At 43.2% G+C, this 23601-nt stretch overlaps 1 protein-coding gene across 1 annotated transcript in view; it reads left to right on the plus strand.

Moving 5' to 3' along the window:
• GARNL3 (GTPase activating Rap/RanGAP domain like 3) overlaps positions 1-23601 on the plus strand; it is a 156436-nt gene that overhangs the window by 39198 nt on the left and 93637 nt on the right. Inside the window, exon 3 of the mRNA XM_022578692.3 lies at positions 7731-7800. Coding sequence (XP_022434400.2) covers positions 7731-7800 — 70 coding nt within the window. The remainder of the gene's footprint in view (positions 1-7730; positions 7801-23601) is intronic.

The raw sequence follows: 23601 nt of genomic DNA on the forward strand, positions 1-23601 counted from the left end.
TTGCACAAAGTTTTTGTTCCTGTGAAGTCCGATGTCCTTTATATTTTCCCACTGCGCCATAAGTGCTATGACAGCAGGGAGCACACGTCTCAGGTTTAGCACCTGGCCCAGCACCTGGGACCTCACAGGTGCTCAGGAACTGTTTATGGAATGAGTGAATGAATTTCAACTCAGATACAGGTTTTTTTTAAATTAACCTTTTTGTTTTGAGAGCATAATAGATTCATATGCAGTTAGAAGAAGTAACACAGAGAGATCCCAGGTACCCTTTACCCAGTTTCCCCCAATGGTAAAATCTGGCATAACTATAGTAAAGTATCAGTCACAGTCAGGAAATTGTCAGTGATAAAATCCATTGGCCTTAGATTTCCCCAGCGTCACATGCAACCTTATCATATGTGTAGGTTCATTTCTCCACCACCACAGATAAGACACAGACATGGCTCCATCACCACAGAGTCCCTTATGCTGCCCTTTTATGACCACACCTACCTCGCTCTATAATTTTGTCATTTCAAGAATGTTGTATAATAGAATCACACAGTAAGTAATCTTTTATGGTTGGCCTTTTCCACTCCACACGATTCCCTGGACATTCATCCAAGTTGTTGTATCTGTCAGTAGTGTGTTCCTTTTCCTGGGAGGGATATTCCGTGGTGGGCATGCACCACAGTTCGTTTATCCATTCACCCTTCCAAAGACTTCTAGGCTTTTTCTAGCTTGGGGCTATTATGAATAAAACTGATATGAACATTTGTGTATAGGTATTTGTGAATATATTTTTTCATTTTTCTGGGATAAATGCCCAAGAGTGCAATGCTGGGTCATATGGTAACTGCATATTTAATGTTATAAGAAACTGCCAACTGGTTTCCAAAGAGGCTTGGCTTACCTTGCACATTCCCACCCACAGTCTATATATATATATTTTTTTTTAAATAAATTTATTTATTTTATTTATTTTTATTTTTGGCTGTATTGGGTCTTCGTTGCTGCGCGCAGGCTTTCTCTAGTTGTGGCGAGCGGGGGCTACTCTTCGTTGTGGTGCGCAGGCTTCTCATTGCAGTGGCTTCTCTTGTTGCAGAGCACGGGCTCTGGGCACGCGGGCTTCAGTACTTGTGGCGCGTGGGCTCAGTAGTTGTGGCTCGCGGGCTCTAGAGCACAGGCTCAGTAGTTGTGGCGCATGGGCTTAGTTGCTCCGCGGCATGTGGGATCTTCCCAGACCAGGGCTCGAACCCGTGTCCCCTGCATTGGCAGGCGGATTCTTAACCACTGCACCACCGGGGAAGCCCCCACCCACGGTCTGTAAGTGGTCCAGTTGCTCCATGCCTTCGCCAAAGTTTGGTATGGTTGCTGTTTTTTATTTAGAGATAGAATTCCAAGGGCACTGGTACAGATCATTATTGAAAGGAGCCTTGCAATGAATTACCATAATAGCAGAGAACCTGGTAAGTGCCAGGGACACCTGTCTTTGTCCAGAAACTTAGTAGATACATAAATACTGTAGGAGGAATGCATTCTAGAATGTTAGAGAAGTGAGGATTAGAATGAGAAAGATGACTGACTAATGGTGGGAGGTAACATTAAATATACCCAAAGATATGTCAGAATATCTAACGACAGATAGGGGGTGGAGGAGGGAAAGGAGAAAAGGGGGCAGGAACCCACCTGCGTTCAAGTAGAGCAAAGGCCAGCAGAGGTTATCATTAATTCATGACTCATTAATTCAACAAATATTCATGGAGCAGCCTGCTATGAGCCAGGCATTCTGAGACACATGGGACAGGGTCATGACCGAGGTCGGTAAGGTCCCTGACAGTTAGAATAACCAGCATTTATTTACGTGTCGGGTGTTGTGTTAAGCACCTATGATGTCTTTTAATCCTCCCACAGAGACAGATGTTATTTTAAGCCCATGTTACAGATGAGGAAACAAGCTCAGAGAGGATAAGTAACTTGCCTGGGGCCACAGAGCTAGAGTGCCATGGAGCTGACATTCAAATCCAGGCATGTCTGACCACCTTATGGTTGGTGGAACTTGCTAAGGGATGGTAAACTTAAGATCCTGGTACAGGAGCACCTGGTACTGTGACCCCAGAAGCACAGTTGGGGAACAAGATGCTGTCTGGAGCCAGAATCCAGGGGCTCGGATTTCCTGGGACCCTTACACTCTAGAAATCCTCTTGCTTACTTCCTACTTCCTAGTGTCTGAAATCTCTTCAAAAGAGGACAGGATTCTTCCATTTCGTCATTAGAAGTTAATGTATAATTGCAGCTCTGCTTTTTTGTGTCACTTATCTTCAGAAGGAGAGACAACTGCTCCCTTATGTGCAATAAGCTATTCTCGTTCCTGTTGTTAGGAGGCCCGGGGCTACTTCCAAGCCTAAATCTGTAGTCTGGCACATTTTTCAGCTTCTCTGTCCCTCAAATAGGGGGATCCCTTCCATCTGTCTATTACAAACTGCTTATCAAGGGGGCGGAGGTGTTGTCCTGGCGCTCCTGACATTGAGCTCTGCTGTCGGTAAGCCTGTTGCTCTTCACAAATTCTCTGCTGATGCAGGAGGAGTCCCGTGCTTCCATTGGCTTTAACTCTTCCAGCAGGGCTGGAGTTGACTGAGGCCTGGAATAGTGGGGTCTGGCCAGCTGTTAGGGTCAGTCACTAATCTCTGGGCCACTTGAGTAAGGACCTGTATCACTGAGTTTCAGCTTCCTTTTTTCCCCCTTTCTCAGTTTCCATAACTTCGACCCTTTGGAGGGAGTTGTGCTGCTTTCCGGGTCTCTGACTTATATAATGGTAATTTTTCTAGCCTCTGTGTGGAGCTGGAAATCTTTGCTCTCATCCAGGCCTTCTTTAGAGATTTAACATGATGGTCCTCAGCTCTGTTCATGCTCACAAAGCGTGATCCAGCATCCTCTCACGTTAATTTACTAAAACAGAAAGAGTTTCTATTTAGAGCCTAGACCACAGTCCCTGTGAAGAACTTGAACCCTCTGATTCTTTTTTGCACCTGCCTTGTTCTGGTGACATGCTGTTGGGTCCCAAGTATTTTCTAGGTGAGGTCACACTGCCAACACTTTTAGGGAGGGGATGTCGTGCTGAGCTGTGATGCTGCCCTTAGCCCCACCCTAGGAGGCTGCTTGGCCACAGGTCTCCCTTTCCACCACAGGGGAAAAAAAGGCATCTTACATTTGGTAGTATGTATGAGTCCATGCCACTCTATCACTTTGTCCCAGCTTACCCTTCCCCCTCCCCATGTCCTCAAGTCCATTCTCTACGTCTGCGTTATAAAGCAATTATACTCCAATAAAGATGTTTTTTTTTTTAAAAAAAGGCACCTTATTTAAAATTCTTTAAAAAGTTGGTAATCATGTATGCTGCACGCCCCTTCCCAGGGCTCTCTCTAACAACCGGAGAGGAATTCATACTAAAAAGAGCGATAATAATAGCTAACATTTATTGAGTAGTTTTCATGTAATAGATGTTATGCTTAGAATAAATTTTTATCTGCTCTTTTTAGTTTATTCTTTATAACCCTATTAAGTAGGTGATACTATCAACCACATTTTATACATATGGGAACTAATGCCCAGGGAGATTAAGAACCCACATCTGTGACTGAAGCACTTGCCCTTAGGGACTATATGACACCTCCTCCCATTCATGGAAAACTTGATCAAGGCCTTGTCCTTCCTTATAAAAGTGCCGCAGAATGGCTAACAGGTTTCCCAGGGATTCCAGAGTCATCTGGAAGAGCAGTATTTTTCAAAACATTGTCTGTGAACCCCGTGCATCAGAATTCCCACCACTGCTTATTAAAATTGCAGTCAGGCTGAATCACAACCTCTGGGAATAGGGCCAGGGAATCTGCATTTTTAGAAAGCTCCCCCCCCCACCCCCGGGGATTCTGATGGACTCTAATAAACACTGCTATTTTCATTGGCATACTAATCACAGCTTACGGGTAGGCCTGAAACCAGCAAAAGGGATTGGTGAGGCTCTAGGGCAGGGGTTGGGCAGTCTTTCTATAAAGGGCCAGAGAGTAAATAGTTTGGGCTTTGCAGGCCCTACAGGTCTCTGTTGCAACTCCTCGACTCTGCCATTGAAACCCAAAAGCAGCCACAGACAGCCTATCACCAAAGCGTGTGGCTGTATCCCAATAAAACTTAGTATTGAAAAACAGGCAGTGAGAGGCCAGAGCTTGCTGACCCCCGCAGTCATCCTGGCCCACCAGCCCTCTGACAGCCCCTTTTTTGTGGGGCTTATTCTTACACTACTTTCTGTTACCTGCAGAGAGCTGTGCCCATGAAATTAAAATCACCTGTTGTAACAGGTAAACCTTGAATCTTAGTGGCTTCAAGCAATAAAAGTTCTTTCTCATCTCACAGTCCAGTGAGGGTGTGCCTACTTAGGGTATTCTCTGTGGTCATTTAGGGACCAGGGCTCCTTCGTGGTGCGGCTTCACCCCTCTTGGTCCTCACAGCCAGCAGATGAGGAAAGAGAGCAAGGATTATTCATGGGAAATTTGTATGGGCGTCGTCTGGAAGAGGTACCCATCATTTCTACCCACATTTCACTGGCCAGAATTCTTATTGTTTGGGGTCCAGAAACAGTGATTTCTCAAGCCTGTGAGGCCCTTGGTCTCGAGACTCTCTCTAGTCCCTTCTGTCTTTGCTTGAAATCCATCCAGTTCTAGCCCGGGCTCATCTCTTCCTTGAAAAAACCTTGCTAAGGTCAGCCAGTAGGAGCCAGCCCACGGGTTCAGCCACGTGTCCAGCCACGTTCCTTGGAGCTGCAGGCTCAGAAGGCACAGGTCCACCTCCTCAGTTACTGTAGGTGCAAGTTTTATCACCAGTTTGCTACTCTACAACCTAGATCTCTGTCTCTCCAGCCTCTGAGATGCATTTCCTCCCTGGCTGCTGCCTGCCTGTGAAGCCTGTGCCACGTATTTTAGGTTGTTGCCACGGTAGTAGCACCCCACTGCAAGATACCGACTTCTGTGCTAGTTCAGGTAGCACAGCGGCTTTCACAGGTAAACCCAAACTCTACATGATTAACACAACTAAATGTTTATTTCTTGCTCACAGCATATTCTAATACAGATGTTCTTAAAGGTATGACCTTCCACTTGGGTTTTTCCTTCTTGGAGCTCTGCCTTCCTCTGGGTCCTCATGGTCCTCTTCACCCTGCTGGCTGCAGGGAAGGAGGGCAGGCACTTCCCATGGCATCCCACAGGCACATCACTTTGGTCTGTATTCTCTTGGCCAGAAATCAGTCATATGGTCACAGTCACTGCAAGAGGGGCTAGGAAATGTAGTCTAGTGACAAGCCCCAGAGGAACAGGAAGTAGGTTTTGGTGTGCACGTAGGCACATCTGCCTCTTGGGCCAGGACTGTCTGGACTGATGGAGTACCGTCCGGGGGTTTATCGGGAAGAAGGTCACCAGGTGGCCTGCCTGGGTGCTCACGAGGGACGCTCTCAGGCAGCAGCAGTGAGATCTGAAAGATGTGCAAACATCTTCACAGACGCAACAAACGTTCACTGCGTGTCCACCCTGTGCCCAGCAGTGGGCCAGACTCTGGGGACCTGGAGGAGAACAAAACTCCCCTTGGAGCTCGGGGTGACCCCCCTAAACACGACACTTGTGCTGCTGGGTGCCAAGGGGCCAGAGAGCCTGGGGACAGAGGAGGGGAGTGGGGCGGGTTTTTTAACATGGCTGGTTTGAGTGCCTCCTGCCGCCCTAGAAATGCATCCTGTATAGTTCAGCCTGCCAGCCACCATTAGCAAGCACTGTCTGCAGTGTATTGGATGAAATGTAATTAGAGGGGAAGAGGGCAGCCGATGGCTGATGTTCTGTTTATCTCTCTCTTGGTTGTTTTCCTAGGAAGTTGTTTTCCCTCTATGAGGCTTCTAAGGAGGTGGCTGCTCCAGGATGTAGGGTCGTCACCCTTTATTGTGTTTGTTTCTGGCTGTTGGCAAAGCTAGGGAGCTGGCACTGTGTCTTGGACCCCCCTCTGTGGTGCTGAGGACGGCACAGGGAGGGACCCAGAGCCCGGCATCCTTGCTTTTTTCATGTTGTTGGCCATTTGGGTTAGAAGCCACTGCTGCTGCGGTTGGTGACTGCGTCATGGGCCTGGCTTAACTGATGAGGTGGGCTGAGGTCTGGGCAGACAGCGCTCAGTCAACAGCCATTGAGCATCGGCTTTGTGCCCGACCTCTGTCCAAGCCCATGGACACTTCCCTCCCCGGAGCCCACTCCCTCTCGGTAACTCGGGGCGCTGGGGAAGGATCTTGAAACTGTTATGAAAGGCAGTGGAAGTATTCTCCAGGAGCGTTTTCAAAAAGGGCTAAGAAAATGGGCATAGAGGACATAGCTAACCCTGGAGCAGGCCACGGAGGGAAGTTTTTACATCTCTTTCAGAGATTTTTCGGTAGAAAATCATGTCACTAGAAGCAGGAAGGTAGCCTGGGTAAATATCTAGGACACCCTTCCAAGCTGCATTCATTAATTTGTCACATGGTTTCAGCTAAGGCAGTGAGGACTACAAAAGGTTAAATCTCTCCAATACGATGAACTCAGCCATCCCTGTGAAATGGAGGAAGCGGAATACCATTAGACTCTCTAATCTCATTTCTCCCTTGCTGTCCTTCTTGGAGCCTATCAAATAGTGACAGGGCAGAGAGTCAGTCTCTTTCTGAACGTGCCAACAGGGCTGTAATTTAGAAAATGTAGCCTACCTTTTAAGGAAGGATGAAAAGGTACTAAATGCACCTTTCTTTGCATGTTAGATCCCAAATATTTGGGATATATTAAACACGTAATTCCTGGGGAATTTTATTTTCTGTTTTATTAGAGTATTTGCATGACATATTAGAACCAACTTATTAAAACTGTTTGTATTTGTGGATCTCCGGTGGTTTCATGAGTACTGCTTGAGGTCCTATATATGCCAACTATTCAATAAGATGTGTCTTTTGAATGTGTAACTATGCATTCAAGATGCAAATGCAGTAACAATTTTGCCCTTGTTTTAATTACTCTTCCTCAACAATGCATGTGATTTTTCTTATCTGATTTAAGCCTTTTTTGAGGGGAGGGGGTAGGAAAGTATTAGCTACTGCCATGTAAAAAAAACTAAATATACTTGGAAGTTGGAATTTTACATTTTTCTGTTAGTCCTAGTCTGTTTCCATATTGTCATGTTGTCATAAATTAAAGGGGAGGGCGTGGGGCCTACCAGGATTTTGAAGTTTTTTTTTCCCTCCTATTTAAAGTTTATGTCTCCTGTATAGCATCCCATAATGCCGGTTATTTTTATGCTGAATATTTGGGACAAAGAGCCTCTCTTAGACGAAAGATAATTGCAAGCTTTGTCCCTTGCCTCAAGTTTACTGCAGGTTTTTCTCTCCTCGTTGGTTATACAAAATGAAATTATAAACCACCAGTAGCCTGGGAGATGTCAATCGATTCCAAATGACTAAATATTTAATTCAATCATTGCCTATACTTCCAGGGATGACTCGGGTGTTTTTCTTCTTACTGAGGGCTCCATGAACGCCCGGCTCTGCAATGGCTGCTGAGGACTGTGTCTGTTGCAAGGAGGCTCCCCTGCAGTGAGGAGCTGGGCAAGCCTGTTCCATAGCAGCCCTTTTTGCAAATGGTAGTGGATTTTTGCAGAAGGTTTGTGGCCAGATCGCTATGTATAATACTGATGAAGCATTTTTGTTCCAGCTCTGTCTCGGAAGACCTAGGCTGTAGACGTGGGGATTTCAGTAGGAAACATTATGGATCTGTGGAGCTGGTAAGTTTACACTGTCTGTTCAGTGGTAGAACATTGATTTTGATTTAGAGAGGATCGCCAAGCTCTTCAGATCTTTTGTTGTATATTTACTGTTAGACCATGTGAGTACAGTATAAGGACTGGATGGGAATGAATGACTATTGAAGGGCTATAATAATTTGATCATCTTTATCTGTGTGTTTTTACTGTTACGTACTTTTAATCTGTGTCTTTCAGTGTGTTAAAACATGTGGCTTGGTATTTTTCTCTGTTAATGGTGTTATATAATTAAATAAAATCATTTATGAATTAAGAAAGGTAGCATTTGTTTTTATGTTATCTGGTTCCTAAAAGTTTCTAAATCTAGTTTTTGAGGTTTAAATATTATTGTAATACATATTCTGATTTTTCTGTACCTTTGCTCTCTGGGTATGTGATAGAAGTTAGAATATTTATGAGCTCTTTTTTTTCCTGTTAAAAGTATATGTGTTGGGCTAGATAAATGACTGTGATAGGTAATAGATATCTGGAATGAAAATATCCATATTTTCTTTAATGAGAGAGATTGGGGATTGTGTTATGATTTTTTTTAATTGTATGCTTTCATTTTAAAAGAGGCATAATGAAGGCATATCATAGCCTCAGTTTTTTAAAAGACAGAATTGTGAGTTCTTTTCCCACAAGAAAAGAACAAATTGCATGGAAATTTGAACAGATTTTCAGGAAAATGTCCTCATAAGATTCTTTTGGTTATTAAAACATTAAATTTATTATTTCTGTCTATTTACAAAAACTGAGTTGATGGGATCCATTTGTATAGTACCCAGTTATCCCCGATTAATATAAGCTGCATTCTTGCAGGGTTTAAAAAGTAAAAAAAAATATGCCAGAATCATGTACCAGTAGCATTCTACTTGAATTCAAGCATATATTACAGGTTTGACTGTGTACCTGCCCCAGGTATATTCCTGAAAATATGCATTAAGATTTGGTCCTTGTTCTTAGGGAGCTTACTGTCCTCCAGCTGGGCAGATAAGACATACATAATATATCTAAAGAATGAATTTGGTCACGTAAAAGATGCACTGGTTGATTCAATCAATGCCTGTTCTGTGTGAGTCACTGGTGACACCGTGCCAACTCAGACCACCACCTCTCCTGAAAGAGCGTGTGCATAACTATAATTCAGAGTGGGAATTGGTAAATATTGCGAGAAGTGCACAGATAGGGCCTGGTGGGGTTGGGAAAAGGAGGGAGCAACCCATTCTAGCCAGGCATCTCGGGGAAGCAGCCTGGAAGGCCTTATGGGGGCTGTGGGATGTGGGTTGGTGGCAAGGAAGACAGACAGTAGATATTTGCACACAGCAAGATTCTTGGCAGTGATGACTCGAAGGGCAGCAGAGAGTGTAGGGCAGCAGAGCATAGTGGTTACACAACAGCTAGGCTTTGGACTCAGACAGGCCTGCATTCACATACCAGTTCCATCAGTTATTATCTTTGTAAACATCTCTGAACCCCAGGGGTGCCTAAGAGCTTGTGCTCTGAGTTCATTCTTGTTTCATCATTTACTAGTTGTATGATCTGGAACTTCTTTGAGCCTCAGTTTTCTCATCTATGAAATGGGGTTTATTAATATTATCTACCTTAGAGGGTTGTCAGGAGGATTAAATGAGATGATGCACATAAGCACAGTCCCTGTTAACTAGCTATAGCAGCAAAGATGAAATTTGGTAGCAAAAGTAGGACCTTGACTCTTAGGTAAAGACTTGAACGTGATCTAATGAGTATGGAGCTCTGTAAACAATGAGAGTGGTGTCTGGGGGAGACAACCTAGGTGTGTAGGATGAACCCTTTATAGACTTATGGAAATCACAGAATATCAGACTGGGAACGTACTTCAGAGCAGCACTTTCAAGCTTGAACAGGCATCAGAATCACCTGGAGAGTTTATTAAAACAAATTGCTGGATCCCACCCCCAGAGTTTCAAGTTCAGTAGGTCGGGGTTAACCCAGATTTTGCACTTTCTAACAAGCTCCCAGATGATGTTGATGCCGCTGGTGGCAGGACCACCCTTGAAGAAACCCTGCCTTACTGAATCCTTGACTAGGCATCAGTTATCCCCAGCCTCATGAGGCAGCTCATTGAGCAAAAGTTCTTCAATCCATCTGTTCAGGTTTTTACTCTAGAGCCATGATTTTGTGTGTGTGTGTGTGTGTGTGTGTTTATAACTTTTTAAATATTATAAAGTAACTTTTAAATACATTTTAAAATTCCATGTGTAATTTCACCACCTTGAATCAAGTATTTTCATCTCCTTTGGTACCTTCCAATTTTTATAGCTCCAAAGCCATTTCTACATGGCTGTAATCAAATTATACATTTACTTTCGCATTCCTCTTTTTTCATTTAACTGTATTTTGTAACTGTCTTCTTGTCATGTAGTCTTTGAAGTTACCATTTTAATCGGTGCATGATGGCCCAACAAGGTGATAAACAATTATCTGTGGAACAGTTTCCTTCCTTTTGTAAAATCAGGTTGTTTCTAGTTTCCCCGCGTTAGAAATGACATGCGCTAGAGGCTGCAATGGTTGGGAAAGATGCAATGAGCAAGTTCCAGTTTTGCCATCTGAGGATCTCTTGAAATTCTGACTCCAGTGTTTTAGGGAGGAGACATTTTCTCTCGCCTATGAACAGCAGAGTATTATTAAATTAAAAACCATTTTATCGGGGCTTCCCTGGTGGCGCAGTGGTGGAGGGTCCGCCTGCCGTTGTGGGGTACGTGGGTTCGTGCCCCGGTCCGGGAGGATCCCGCATGCCGCGGGGCGGCTGGGCCCGTGAGCCATGGCCGCTGAGCCTGCGCGTCCGGATCCTGTGCTCTGCAGCGGGAGAGGCCGCAGCGGTGAGAGGCCCGCGTACCGCAAAAAAAAAAAAAAAAAAAAATTTTATGCGTCCTAAGTTCATGAGAAAGCGAGTTTAATTTTTCTTACACCTGGTTTGATGAATATTGTTGGGAACCCAATCGATCTTGGGTGTCCTGGAACTCAGACTTTGTAGAGAGGTCCTTAGGATTCTGTAAAATTGAAATTTTAGCATAAACTTCTTCTGACCTTCAGGAAATTAGGTAGACGTCCTTGTGAAGAAGGATATCGGCCATTCAAATCAGCAATGAGGGCAGATACAGGGGCTTGGTTCCTAGGTTTCAATTGGGTATACATTTGGTGAGAGACTGTGGAGCTCAGATCTCTACTGACTCACAGGAGAGTTTCTCAGTCCTGATTCAACAGCTGTGTGTTGAAGTCTCCCGCCATGGGGCAGGCACGGTGCCGGGCACTGCGGGAGAAGGAAAAAACCAGTTGTTCTGCTCTCCTGGAGCTGGAGATAGTCTACCTTTAGAAACCAACGGCCTCAAACTTTGAGTCTCCAGGCCATGTGTGTCTTAGCTGCCCCAGCTGTGTTCCCTGCCTTAATCAGGGATGGTTTCCTTGCAAAGAAGGGAGATCCACTGGGTCCAGCTCAGGTATAAAGTAATGCATGGAAAGGGTGTGGGTGAATCTCCCCAGAATGCAGTGCAGGAAGCACAGCTGGGCCCCATGTGACTGGGAAGCCATCAAGCAGCTATTCTCGTTTCTCTCCAGTCCCTGTGATTTCTAAGCTTCACTCTTCTCTGCGTGTCGATACCAATCTCCTCTCTGCACGCCAGCTTCCCCGAAAACACAGTTGCCTCTCTCCAGTCCATTTTTCCCCAGCAGCGGTGGGTTTTTTTTAATACTTCTTTTTATCATGGTAAAATATACACAGCATAAAATTTACCATTTTTAAGTGTACAATTCAGGCCCATTATGTACATCCACAGGGTTATGCAACCATCACCACTATCCACTTTCAGAACATTTTTCATCATCCCAGATAGACACCGTACCCATTAAACAATGACTCCCCATTCCCCCCGCTCCCCAGCCCCTCGCAACCTCTGTTCTATCTTCTGTCTCTCTGAATTTGCCTGTTCTACATATACATGTAAGTGGAATTATACAATTTTTGTCCTTTTGTGTATGATTTATTTCACTTGGTGTAATATTTTCAAGGTTCATCCATGTTGTAGCATGTATCAGAATTTCATTCCTTTTTATGGCTGAATAATGTTTCATCATGTGTATATACCGCATTTTGTTTATTCACCTATTGACGGATGCTTGGGTTGTTTCTACTTTTTAGCTATTGTGGATAATGTTATTGTGAACATTGTTACACAAGTATGTGCTTGAGTCCCTGCTTTTAATTCTTTTGGGTATGTTAACTAGGAGTGGAATTGCTGGATCTTATGGTGATTCTATTTTTAACTTTTTGAGGCACTCTCAAACTAGTCTCAGAGCAGCTGCACCACTTTACCTCATTCCCACAGCAGTGCCCCAGGGCTTCAGTTCCTCCACGTTCTCACCAACACTTGTTATTTTCCTTTTTTTTTTTTTTTTAATAGCCATCCTAACAGGTATGAAGTAGTATCTCATTGTTGTTTTGATTTGCCTTTCACTAATGATTAATAATGTTGAGCATCTTTTCATGTGCTTATTGGCCATTTGTATATCTTCTTTGGAGAAATGGTATTCAAGTCCTTTGCCCATTTTTAAATTGGGTTGTTTGTTTTGTTGTTGTCGCGTTTTAGGAGTTCTTAATATAGTCTGGATATTAATCCTTTATCAGATATATATGATTTGCAAATATTTTCACCTATTATGTGGGCTGTACTTTTATTCTGTTGACAATGCCCTTGGATGCACAGAAGTTTTTAAATTTTCATGAAGTCCAGTTTATCTGTTTGTTTTTCTTGTGGCCTGTGCTTTTGGTGTTTGTATCCAAGAAATCATTGCCAAATCCAATGTCATGAAGATTTCCACCTATGTTTTTTTCTAGGAGTTTTATAGTTGCAACTTTTACATTTATGTCTTTGATCCACTTTGAGTTAATTTTTGTATATGGTATAAGGTAAGGGTCCAACTTCATTCTTTTGCATGTGGATGTTCAGTTTACCCGGCATTATTTGTTGAAAGGACTGTCCTTTTCCCAGTGAATGGTCTTGGCATCCTTGTCGAAAATCAATTATGTATACAAGGGTTAATTTCTAGGATTTCTCTTCTGTTTCATTGATTTATATGTCTGTCCTTATGCCAGAGTGATGTTTTAAAATGTTGACAATACAATGTCTTTTCTTTCTTAAATCCCTTCTGTGGCCCATTGCACTGCAAGCCCAGACCTTTTACAAAGCCCTACAAGATCCTGCGTGATCCCTGTTCTACCTTCCTCTCCCACTGTCTCTCATGCTACTCACTGTGCTTCAGTGGCCTGATTTTGGTCTCTAGAACAATTTGAGTTCCTCCCTGTCCTTTGCACTTACTATTCTCTCTTCGAGCTGTTCTCTAACTCAGCATCCTCTTTATTTTCTCAATGGTGTTTATCACAATTGATTTTTTAAAAATATTTATTTGGCTGTACCGGGTCTCAGTTGTGCCACGCGGAATCTTTGTTGCGGCATGCGGGATTTTTTTTAGTTACGGCATGCGGGATCTTTAGTTACTGCATGTGGGATCTAGTTCCCTGACCAGGGATCAAACCTGGGCCCCCTGCATTGGAAGAGCGGAGTCTTAACCACTGGACCACCAGGGAATTCCCACCACTGGTGTTCATTTGTTTACTAACTATTCTCTCATCCACTAGAGGTGAGGGTGGGAACCATGTCTCCCTTATTCATTGTTGGATTCCCAGGCCCTGGCAAGGCCCTGGCACATACAAAGTTCTCATTCACTGTTTTTTATTACTAAATTGATTTCTAGTCCCCCAATCCCCTGGTCTTGCAGCCCTTTCGCCCCTTATAGTCATAGGGTGAAGGGTTCATTCTTGGACCCTAATTTCTTGGATTCAGGTATCTATCCCTGATTCAAACAGTTGAGTTCAGGGTAGTGGGATCATGTGGTATAAACGCGGCCTCCTAGACCCACATCCTCAGCAAAGTTTGTGGATAGGGCAGATTCTCTCTGAAAAGGATATAGAGAAAAATCAGTTTCAAAGAGCATAAGCTGGGAAGGAGGCCTCACACGTGTCTGCAATATTTCCTCTTCTAATAGATGATTTAAAAGCTCAAACTAAAAGCACCTGGCTAAAATGTCATCCTCTGCCAGTGGACTATTATCCCTGACACTTTTTTTAATCCCATAAACAATGATATGGATTATAAACTCTCTAAAAATAGGAATCAAGGCTCTTTATTTACCACTGTGTCCCTCATACCAACCACAATGCTTAGCATTAGTAACTTAGTAAATACTAATTGAATGAATGAATGGTTCGATTTGGTTGGAATTAGAGAGTAGCCTAACCCGTCAAAAATAAAGAGGGAAAAACGAGCTTCTTTGATTCCCCCTCCCCAGTACAGACTCGTCAGCTTGCAGTGCATTCTGTCTGAAACATACGCCGTTTTTTCTTCTTGATGAATTGAAAGTCTGGTCTGTCGTGGCAGCATTCTAAGCAAGGCACAGCTGTTACCCCATCGACCATTCTTCTTTACTTTATATCGAAATCTGTCAGGATAAGATTGTTTGTAGTTTTTACTGATCTTTCCTTGGCCTTTGACTCAATGGGTAAGAAACTGCTATGGGCGCGATATGGACCTCTCCGCTGCCCAGCCCAGCTGCTGAGCCTTATATAACCCCACATCTGGATACTTCTGGGGAAGGTCTGGATGAAACAGGGTGGTATATTGTCCATTCCTTTTAAAACTTGTACCCTAATGACTCAAGCCTGCATTTGGATCAGCTGCATGTTCCCCTGGCATATCAGAGAGACATATATAAATGCGACTCTGTGAGGATAGCATGGGTTTGTTATTATGAACTCAGGGTGGCCTCAAAGGACGTCTGGCTGTACTGAGCACAGCCAAAAGAGAGGTTTATCATGAACTTGGTTGGCATCTGCAGATTTTAACATTTGAGGTTTTGACTATGTGAAGATCTTTGAAGTCTGATATGTAGTAATTTGTATTTTTGCTCAGGCACAAACTTGAATTACGCCTGTGGGACTATTGTACAGAAACACGACTCTTGGCTAATGAGTGATTTAGCTAGCTGCCTGCCCAGCATCCCTAATACTCTCCAGGGTTGAGTAGGCTTTTTGTTTTCAGAGGCATTTTATGGCAGAATTATATTCTATGTAGTATCACTAAATTGAGAGATGAGTGAAGGTACCAGCATATTTCCCTTAGGAACATCAAAACATCAAGACTTCTACATTCTACAACTAGAATCATAATTTTGGCAGATGTTCTCTGATATTTAACTGTCTTATATTTAAGGCTTTGATAGCTGGTTGACTCATGTAGGTACTGCAAGGTATAATATTCATCTGGAGTTATCGGTGAGTTAACGTGGTTAAAAACTCTGGTGCTCTTTTTAATATTTTTGATGCCTTTGTGGATGATCAGTAATGCCGACATGGAACATTTTCCAGGCTAAAATTATTGCAACCATTTTCGGTAATGTAGAACTTTAAGACCTCACTCAGATAATTATTTATGCATGAGAATGGAACCAGAAATCTTTTATTATGATTATTATTTTATTATTATTATTAGTTTTGCTGTTTACTGAATGCTTACTGTGTACCAGTGACTGGGCTAAATACTTTAGACGCATTTACCTATTTAATCCTCCCAAACGACTATAGGCAGTAGATGTTATTTGATTGCACCACACACTGTGGACGCTCAGAAGACATTTGTGGACATTGAATGGATTCCCGTTTATCAGACGATCTCAGAGAGATCCCACGGCTAGTGAGTGTAGAGGTGACACTTAAGCCCAGGTCTGTCTGACTCCAAGAGCCCCTGTGCTTAATCTCTCAGTCTACGAGCCTGTGCTGTCATAGCTCTGCCACGTATAGGCTGTTTCCTAAGGCAATTGGATTGATTGTTAGAGCAAACATCTCTGCCCTTAATCAATAGCATAGAGTAGCTCTGCTTGAGGTTTTAGCTCAAATACATAATTTGAAACTCTGTTAGGTCCAAATCTTAACAAAAGCTTGATTTTAAGAAGAATGTTCATAAAGAATTACCTAAGAGATGTCCATGCCATAAATGGTTTAAATTTAATTTCTGGATTAGGCCCAACCATAAGGTAGCTGCAAACACTTGGCCTGCCTTTCTTGGCCCCTCTTAGTCTTGCTTTTCTTGATCTGTGCCTCGGTGTTACGCCTTTAACTTGCACTGATGGACAGAGCAGGAAAGAGCCATATGGATCTGGATGGTGCGTCTCTTGCAGGAAGGTCTTAAGGATTTTTCTCAAGGATTTTTCACTGTCTGTCACATAGTGTCTCCTTTAAGAGGGCCTATGAGAAAAGTTTTCCCGGGACCAAAAAGCAGCTTTGTTGTTAACCTTATAGGCAGTAGGAGTCCTCTAAATGGCTGGCTGGGTTTTTTCCTCTTTGCATTGGCCTCTAGGAAGCTCAGGACCCTATTTATGGCTTGCTTCTAACAGCCTTAAAGGACTTTATAACATGCAGCCTAAACTTATTCTCTTGTTTTCAGGTTATTTACCCACACCTAATTTTCCCTTGTTCTGAATTTGTTCTGTATCTAATTTTCTCCTTTGAGTGAGATACATTTCAGTAAGCTGCTTTAAATCTCTTCTAAAGAATAAGGTAGAGCATAAATTAAAAAAAAAAAAAAATCTGTATTCAGCTTCTAGCCCTTAACAGCATATCCTCTGTCCCCCATTGATGGTAGCTTAGTTTACAGAATGGTTTTGACCCTTGTCTCCTCCCTACCCTACTTTTTGATTAGTGCTTTCATGAACTATTTTCCTAAGATCAACAACACCTGGGGAGAATTAGCATCACCTGCTCAGCCGTTTGGTGACCACCTAGAGCACTGAGCCCTGTGTTAATGGTCTGGATAATTGGGGTCCAAAAGTCTTCCAAATCAACTAGCTAAACACACACTGTAATCAGAATACCAGACAAGTCCTCCAACTTTTCCAGGCAAAATCAACCCTGGAAACAGCCATTTCAATGATATTTGGCACCAGCATGCTCTCTAGTTTCAAAACTAGGACTGCAGACGCTCCACTTCCTCCTGGGTAGCGGCGGGCCTGGGTAGCTCACGCTGGGCTCCTCGTGCCTGCACAAGTCTCCTGTTCCTGTGCGGCCCCACGTCCTCCTCCGGGTGACCCTCTCTGCTGCTGCGGTGCCCTCAGCTCAGCTCATGACCACTGGCTCCTACACCTGCTGCTGGAACCCTGGGGTCTTTGTTCTGTGACTCCGGTGGTCTTCACCTGGTGGAATATAGTACTCTGCTGGACTATAAAAATACTTTCAAATTTTGGGCTTCCCTGGTGGCGCAGTGGTTGACAGTCCGCCTGCCGATGCAGGGGACACGGGTTCGTGCCCCGGTCCGGGAAGATCCCACGTGCCGCGGAGTGGCTGGGCCCGTGAGCCATGGCCGCTGAGCCTGCGCGCCCGGAGCCTGTAGTCCGCAACGGGAGAGGCCGCAACAGTGAGAGGCCCGCGTACCGGAAAAATAAAAAACTTTCAAATTTTGATCAATGTACAACAGTTTATATTTTGTGTACGCAGAGCTACAAACTGTTAACATATTGTTTATTGGTTAATTCTTCACAGCAAACCTAGTTTTCTATCTTGATTGTGGTCTCTTGTATACTCTGGAGGTAAAATTCTCAAGTGTGTCTCAAACACCCAGTCTTTCTTAAGTGTCTGCTTGATAATATCCGTTGTCTCTCACAACTTACTTGTGCCAAAGTGACCTCTGCCCTACACCAGGTCCTGTCACGTGCCCAGCTCAACTTTTAGTAAGACAGACCAGGCTCAGTGGTATGTATCGTCAGTTGTAGCAAAAATAAATTTTAAGCTTGAGCAAAAATATATAATGTTGGGGACTTCCCTGGTGGTGCAGTGGTTGAGAGTCCGCCTGCCGATGCAGGGACACGGGTTCGTGCCCTGGTCCGGGAAGATCCCACATGCCGCAGAGTGGCTGGGCCCGTGAGCCATGGCCGCTGAGCCTGCGCGTCCAGAGCCTGTGCTCCACAACGGGAGAGGCCACCACAGAGAGAGGCCCGCGTACGACAAAACAAACAAATATATATATATATATATATATATATATATATATATATATAGTGTTGGGACTTCCCTAGTGGCGCAGTGGTTAAGAATCCGCCTACCAATGCTGGGGACATGGGTTCGAGCCCTCGTCTGGGAAGATCCCATGTGCCGCGGAGCAACTAAGCCCGTGCACCACAGCTACTGAGCCTGCATGCCACAACTACCAAAGCCCGCATGCCTAGAGCCCATGCTCTGCAACAAGAGAAGCCATCACAACGAGAAGCCTGCGCACCACGATGAAGAGTAGCCCCCGCTCTCCGCAACTAGAGAAAGCCTGCGTGCAGCAACAAAGACCCAATGCAGCCATAAATAAATAAATAAATTTATTTTAAATATATATATATATAGAATGTTATATACCTTTGTATACTGCTTTTATGAATACAAAATATTTTCAGTTTTCTGAAAGGTATTTTTAAGAACCCGTGTTTACTTCTGAATTCAGGCAGGCCTACCATCAAAAATGTAGTACTTGGCAGCCATGAACACAGACCCAAGAATTTGAAAAACACCCTTTTAGTGCTGTTACCTTGAAAATGAATCTTACTTTTTTGCCAACCTTTCACCATGTGGGCTCTGAACAGTCATAGCTCTTTGTTAGACCCTCAGAACCAAGTCTAATGCTTTTAACTTATTAGCTGCCCTCTGGTAGGCAACTAGGGACAAATTTCCCCGGGGGGATGGGACCCAGAGCATTTGAGGCTTCTTTCGGGTCTGTCTCAGCACCTCTAAGCTGAGACCCTTGTCTTCGGCTTTCTCCTGTCTTGGGGCAAGTCCCTATTTTGTTGGGGTACACATCCATTCCGTGGGTTGGAGCAGCTTCACCCTCTTTGTAGGAGAGGAGAATATCTGTGGTTTTAAAATTTGCTCCCCTTTTTTCCCCCACTGGGTGAAGTTAGGGAAAGTCATGCCCAAATCCAGTGTAGCCTCTGCCGTGACTGACTTACCAAAAAGGGCTCCCAGTTTCATGCCACAACGAATATTCTTATTTTTATATTGAACTATTTTACATATTTAATTAAAGCAGTTACTTTGGGTTCCTTTGTGTGTAAGAAAAGGATTGTATGCTTTTTGGCCTCAGCTTTTTAATTGGTCTTTCGTGGTTATCACTGTGTTGCAGTCTTTTAAAATATAATCTCAGGCTGTGTTTGCTTAATAGATGTGAAGACTTTTTAATTACGTTGGGAGTACATTGCAGCCACTCTAAATTCTCCTTTTGATCCCCACGATAGTTCCACAAATTCCCTTGCAAATTCGCCTTTGGATGCTTCCCCTTCTTGTTCCCACTGAGCCTGCTCTTGCCAAAGTCACCAGAGACCTTTCTGCTACCAAATCCAGGTGACACGTTTAGTCTTTAGCTCACGGGCCCACTCTGCACATGTGCCCTGTTAAAACTTTCCCCCCCCTTGGCGTCTGCGCCTCTGCTCTCCCGTACTTCTCTTTCTACCTCCCTACGGCACCGTCTCAGCTTCTTTTAGGGAGCTCTTCTCGTCTGCCTGGCCCTTGAATTTGGTTGCTCCTCAGGGTTCTCTTCTCACTCTGTCTGCTCTCCCTCATCATCTTTCCTATCCCCATGGCTTCAGGTACTGTCTTTAGGCTGGTGACTCACAGATCCATATATTCTTCCCAGGTCTCTGTCCACAGCATATAGGACCACCTGCCCAAATGTCCACTGGACATTGCCATGGGCAGTTGAACCTTAAAACGCCCACTACGGAACTCACCGTCGTTGCTCTTTGCCCACCCACACCACTGGGTAAATGGCTCTACCTTTTCTTCCGTTGCTAATATCAGAAACCAGGAGCTCACCCATAGCCCACATCCAGTCTCTTACCAAATCCTGTTGGTTATATGTTCTCCACAGATTTCATGGGTAAGTTGCTTTTATTCACATGGATGTGCACTCACAATGCCAGACAGTCTTTTGAGGAGATGATAGATAGACAGATAGATAGATAGATAGATAGACATATATTCGTATATATATGTATGCATGGAAATATGTATTATGTATATGTACTAATATAAATTTCACAACTACCTGATGAGGTATAGATACTTTTGTTACCCTCATTTTATAGATGAGGTAACTGAAGTTCAAAGAGATTAACTTGTCCAAAGTCACACAACTAGTAAGTTACAGAGCTTGTCCCCCTGTCTTATGCACAGTAGGTTGTAGTTATTTAAAAGTTCTGTGATCTCCCCATTGTTATAGGCTGCGCTCCAGTGCCCCTCATACCTTACGGCGCATAAAAATCACTTGAGGAATTTGTTTAACATTCAGGCTCTGATTTGACATGTCTGGAGTGAACCAAATAGTGTGCATTTTTTTTACAAGCTTCCATTGTGAAAGTGACTTTTAATTCCTTATATGTTTCTCATTTGATCTCTTAAGGAGATAGGAATAGGAAAAGGACAGGCGTGTTTGCTTCTATGAACTCCCTTTTTGGAGTGACATTTGTGTCATTTCCTCCTTCTCTGAGCTTCCGGCAGTTTTTCTTGGTCTCCCTGACTTCTCAAAGATTCCATTCAACAAGTTTTGATAAGAACATCCAGTTTGTCAGAATTCTCAGCTGTAGTTAACCTGATTCTGGGGGATGATTTCCTTAATGCTACAAAGAGTACTTTCCCAAATGTCCCACTCTGTCAGCATCATACTTATGCTTTCAAACAAATAACAACAACAACAAAACAACAACAAAAAGCCAAAGCCTTCACATCTCTCCTTTGCTTATGGAATAGAGCTTTTAGCTTTCCAAAAATGCCTCCAACCAATCTTTGGAGCCTTCACGCCTCTGGCCCATGATCCAGCCAAATAGGCCTTTACTCACCGTCACCCAGGCCTCTGGGACTTTTTTATGCCTCTCAGTCCTTCTAAAATGCCTTCTTGAAATACGCCTCTACCAGGGCTGTTTTCCATGTAGCCTTACCTGATTCCCCTATGGGAAAATCATCTTTCACTCTTTAGAACCCTGCAATTCTTTGCATTTCTCTATGGCACCTGTCATATTTTACACTGAAATTATTTGTGTGCATTTCTTATACCTTTTCAGTGGGCAGAACTCATGGTTCTTTTTAGTTGTATCCCCAGTGGCATCTAGCTCACTGCCAAATGTCTATGTATTAGCTAAAAGATCAATTTTGCTAAAAATCTGGTGTCTGATCAATTTTTTTCTTTTCTTAAATTTTTATATTACTTTCCAGCCTCTGTGTGTGTATGTGCACATGCATGCCGATATACTTTTAAACATACTTTTCTGATTATAAAAGGAATACATGCTCATTATAGAAAATTTGAAATATAGTGAAAAAGCACTAGAAAATTAAATTAGTCTGTAATCCTACCACCTATGGATAATCACTATTAAGATTTAGTGTGTCCCTTTAGTAATTAAATTTATATACAAAACAGTTTTATAATTTTTTTGTGCTTCTTTACTTAAAAACAAAGTAGCCTCTTTTTGAAGACATAGATACTCTTCCGCAAACAACTTTGTCTTCTTCCATCTAAATCTCTTATTTCTTCTGTATGTCTGATTGGCTACGCACTGGCTAGGACTCCAGAACCATAGTAAATATCATGGTTGCAGGCATCCTTCTCCTGCAATTCCAGGTAAGTTTTTTAGGCAGTATGTGAGGGTTATCTTTTCTCAATCATTGTGTGTCTGAGAACGTCTTGAGCTATGCCTTCCATAAGAGCAGCTTGGTTGGTTTTTAAATTTCTGAGTCATCACCTTTCTCTCTTAAAAATTCACACATGTTGGGGACTTCCCTGGTGGCACAGTGGTTACGAATCCACCTGCCAATGCAGGGGACACAGGTTCGATCCCTGGTCCGGGAAGATCCCACATGCCGTGGAGCAACTAAACCCACGTCCCACAATTACTGAGCCTGTGCTGTAGAGCCTGAAAGCCACATCTACTGAGCCTGCGTGCCACAACTACTGAAGCCCACGTGCCTAGAGCCCGTGCTCTGCAACAAGAGAAGCCATTGCAATGAGAAGCCCGCGCACCACGACGAAGAGTAGCCCCCACTCGCCACAACTAGAGAAAGCCCGCACGCAGCAACGAAGACCCAATGCAGCCGAAAATAAATAAATAAATTTATTTTTCAAAAAAATTCACAAATTTTGATCTGTTACTGTATTGTTTTCCTAGGCCTGCCGTAACAAATTACCACAAACTGAATGGCTTAAAGCAACAGAAATTTATTCTCTCGTAGTTCTGGAGGCTAGAAGTCTGAAGTCAAGATGTTGGCAGGGCCACACTCCCTCTGAAGGTTCGAGGGAGAAATCCTCCCTTGCCTCTTCCAGGTTCCATGGTTACTAGCAATCCCTGACATCCTTTGGCTTGTAGCTGCATCACTCCAATCTCTGCTTCCCATGGCCTCCTGACCTGCATTTCTGTAACTGTGTCTCCCTCTTTTCTCTTATAAAGACACCAGCCATTGGACTTAGGTCCCACCCTAATTCAGTGACCTCATCTTACTTATTTAATTACATCTACAAAGGCCCTCTTTGCAAATAAGAGCGCATTCTGAGGTTCCAGGTGGATGTAAAGTGGCGGCAGGGGGCGGGGAACACCATTCAAGCCAGTACAGTTACTTTCTAACCTTTAGTGTTCAGAAAGAAGCCTGAGACAGTTTAGTTTATTTTCTTTCTCGGAAACCTTTTCTGCCTGGATCTGTCTCAAACCTTCTTCTTTATTCTTTTATTTTAAAAATGTTTCCCATAGTTTCTCTGTGTCTTTCTCTTCTCGCCAATTTTTCCCAAAATATTGCATCTTTGCAAATCTTGGACCCAGGTCTTACGTCACGGATGAATATTTTCTTCAGATATATCTTTGATTATTGCTCATTTTTTCCCCTTGAAACGATAAGGAAGATCTTTTTTCTGTCCTCTGTAGCTGTCTTTTCTTTCTCATTATTTTCATTTTGTTTTGTGCCTTTTCATTTTGGAAAGGCATCTCAAATGATAAACATCCTACTGTCTCTGTTTTCTACAGTAAATGTTTTGCTTTCCTCCTCCAATGAGGATTTTAATCCTACATTTGCATATTTTGTCCTCTTTTATCTTGCCCGCTTCCACAAGCTTTATACGCTTGTTGCAAAAATTGTCTTCTGTCTTATTGAGGACAACAACTGCTTTTCTAAACTTTTATTTTGGTTTCATAGTAAAAAACGATGAGCTTCCTTTTTTAGTTTTCAGGATCATATGTAGCTTTTTTTTTTTTTCATAACTCCCATGTTGGTGATTCTTTTTTTCCTTTTTACAGAATCTTCAAACAAAAACAAAGAGCTATTCAGACCTTGTATTTTCAACAGACAGAATGTACAATGGCCTGAGCCCTCATTGTCCTTTTGGGTACTGCAGCTTCTCTGAACCAAACATCTGGATGGCCAGTGGTTGTGCAAAGCTCCCTGATCAATATCCAGAATCTAGCTAGCGTTTATCTTGTAAAGCTCTGCTGGAATGAGATAGGATGTTCTCTGTGCTTGGCTTTTTGCTGCTCTGAATGAGTAGCTCGAGAATTTATACATATAGTCAGGACTTAGGGGGCTCCAGGTAGCAGTCTGGTTGGAAGAGGAGTATTAAAGTAATGTTTGCTTAGCTCTTTACATAAGCTTGAGAAAATACCATCTGTGTAGATTAAAGAACA

The sequence above is a fragment of the Delphinapterus leucas genome, chromosome 6 (assembly GCF_059928025.1).
Source record: "Delphinapterus leucas isolate spDelLeu-1000000601 "Yukka" chromosome 6, BTC_Dleu_Yukka2, whole genome shotgun sequence".
NCBI classification, from domain to species: Eukaryota; Metazoa; Chordata; class Mammalia; order Artiodactyla; family Monodontidae; genus Delphinapterus; species Delphinapterus leucas.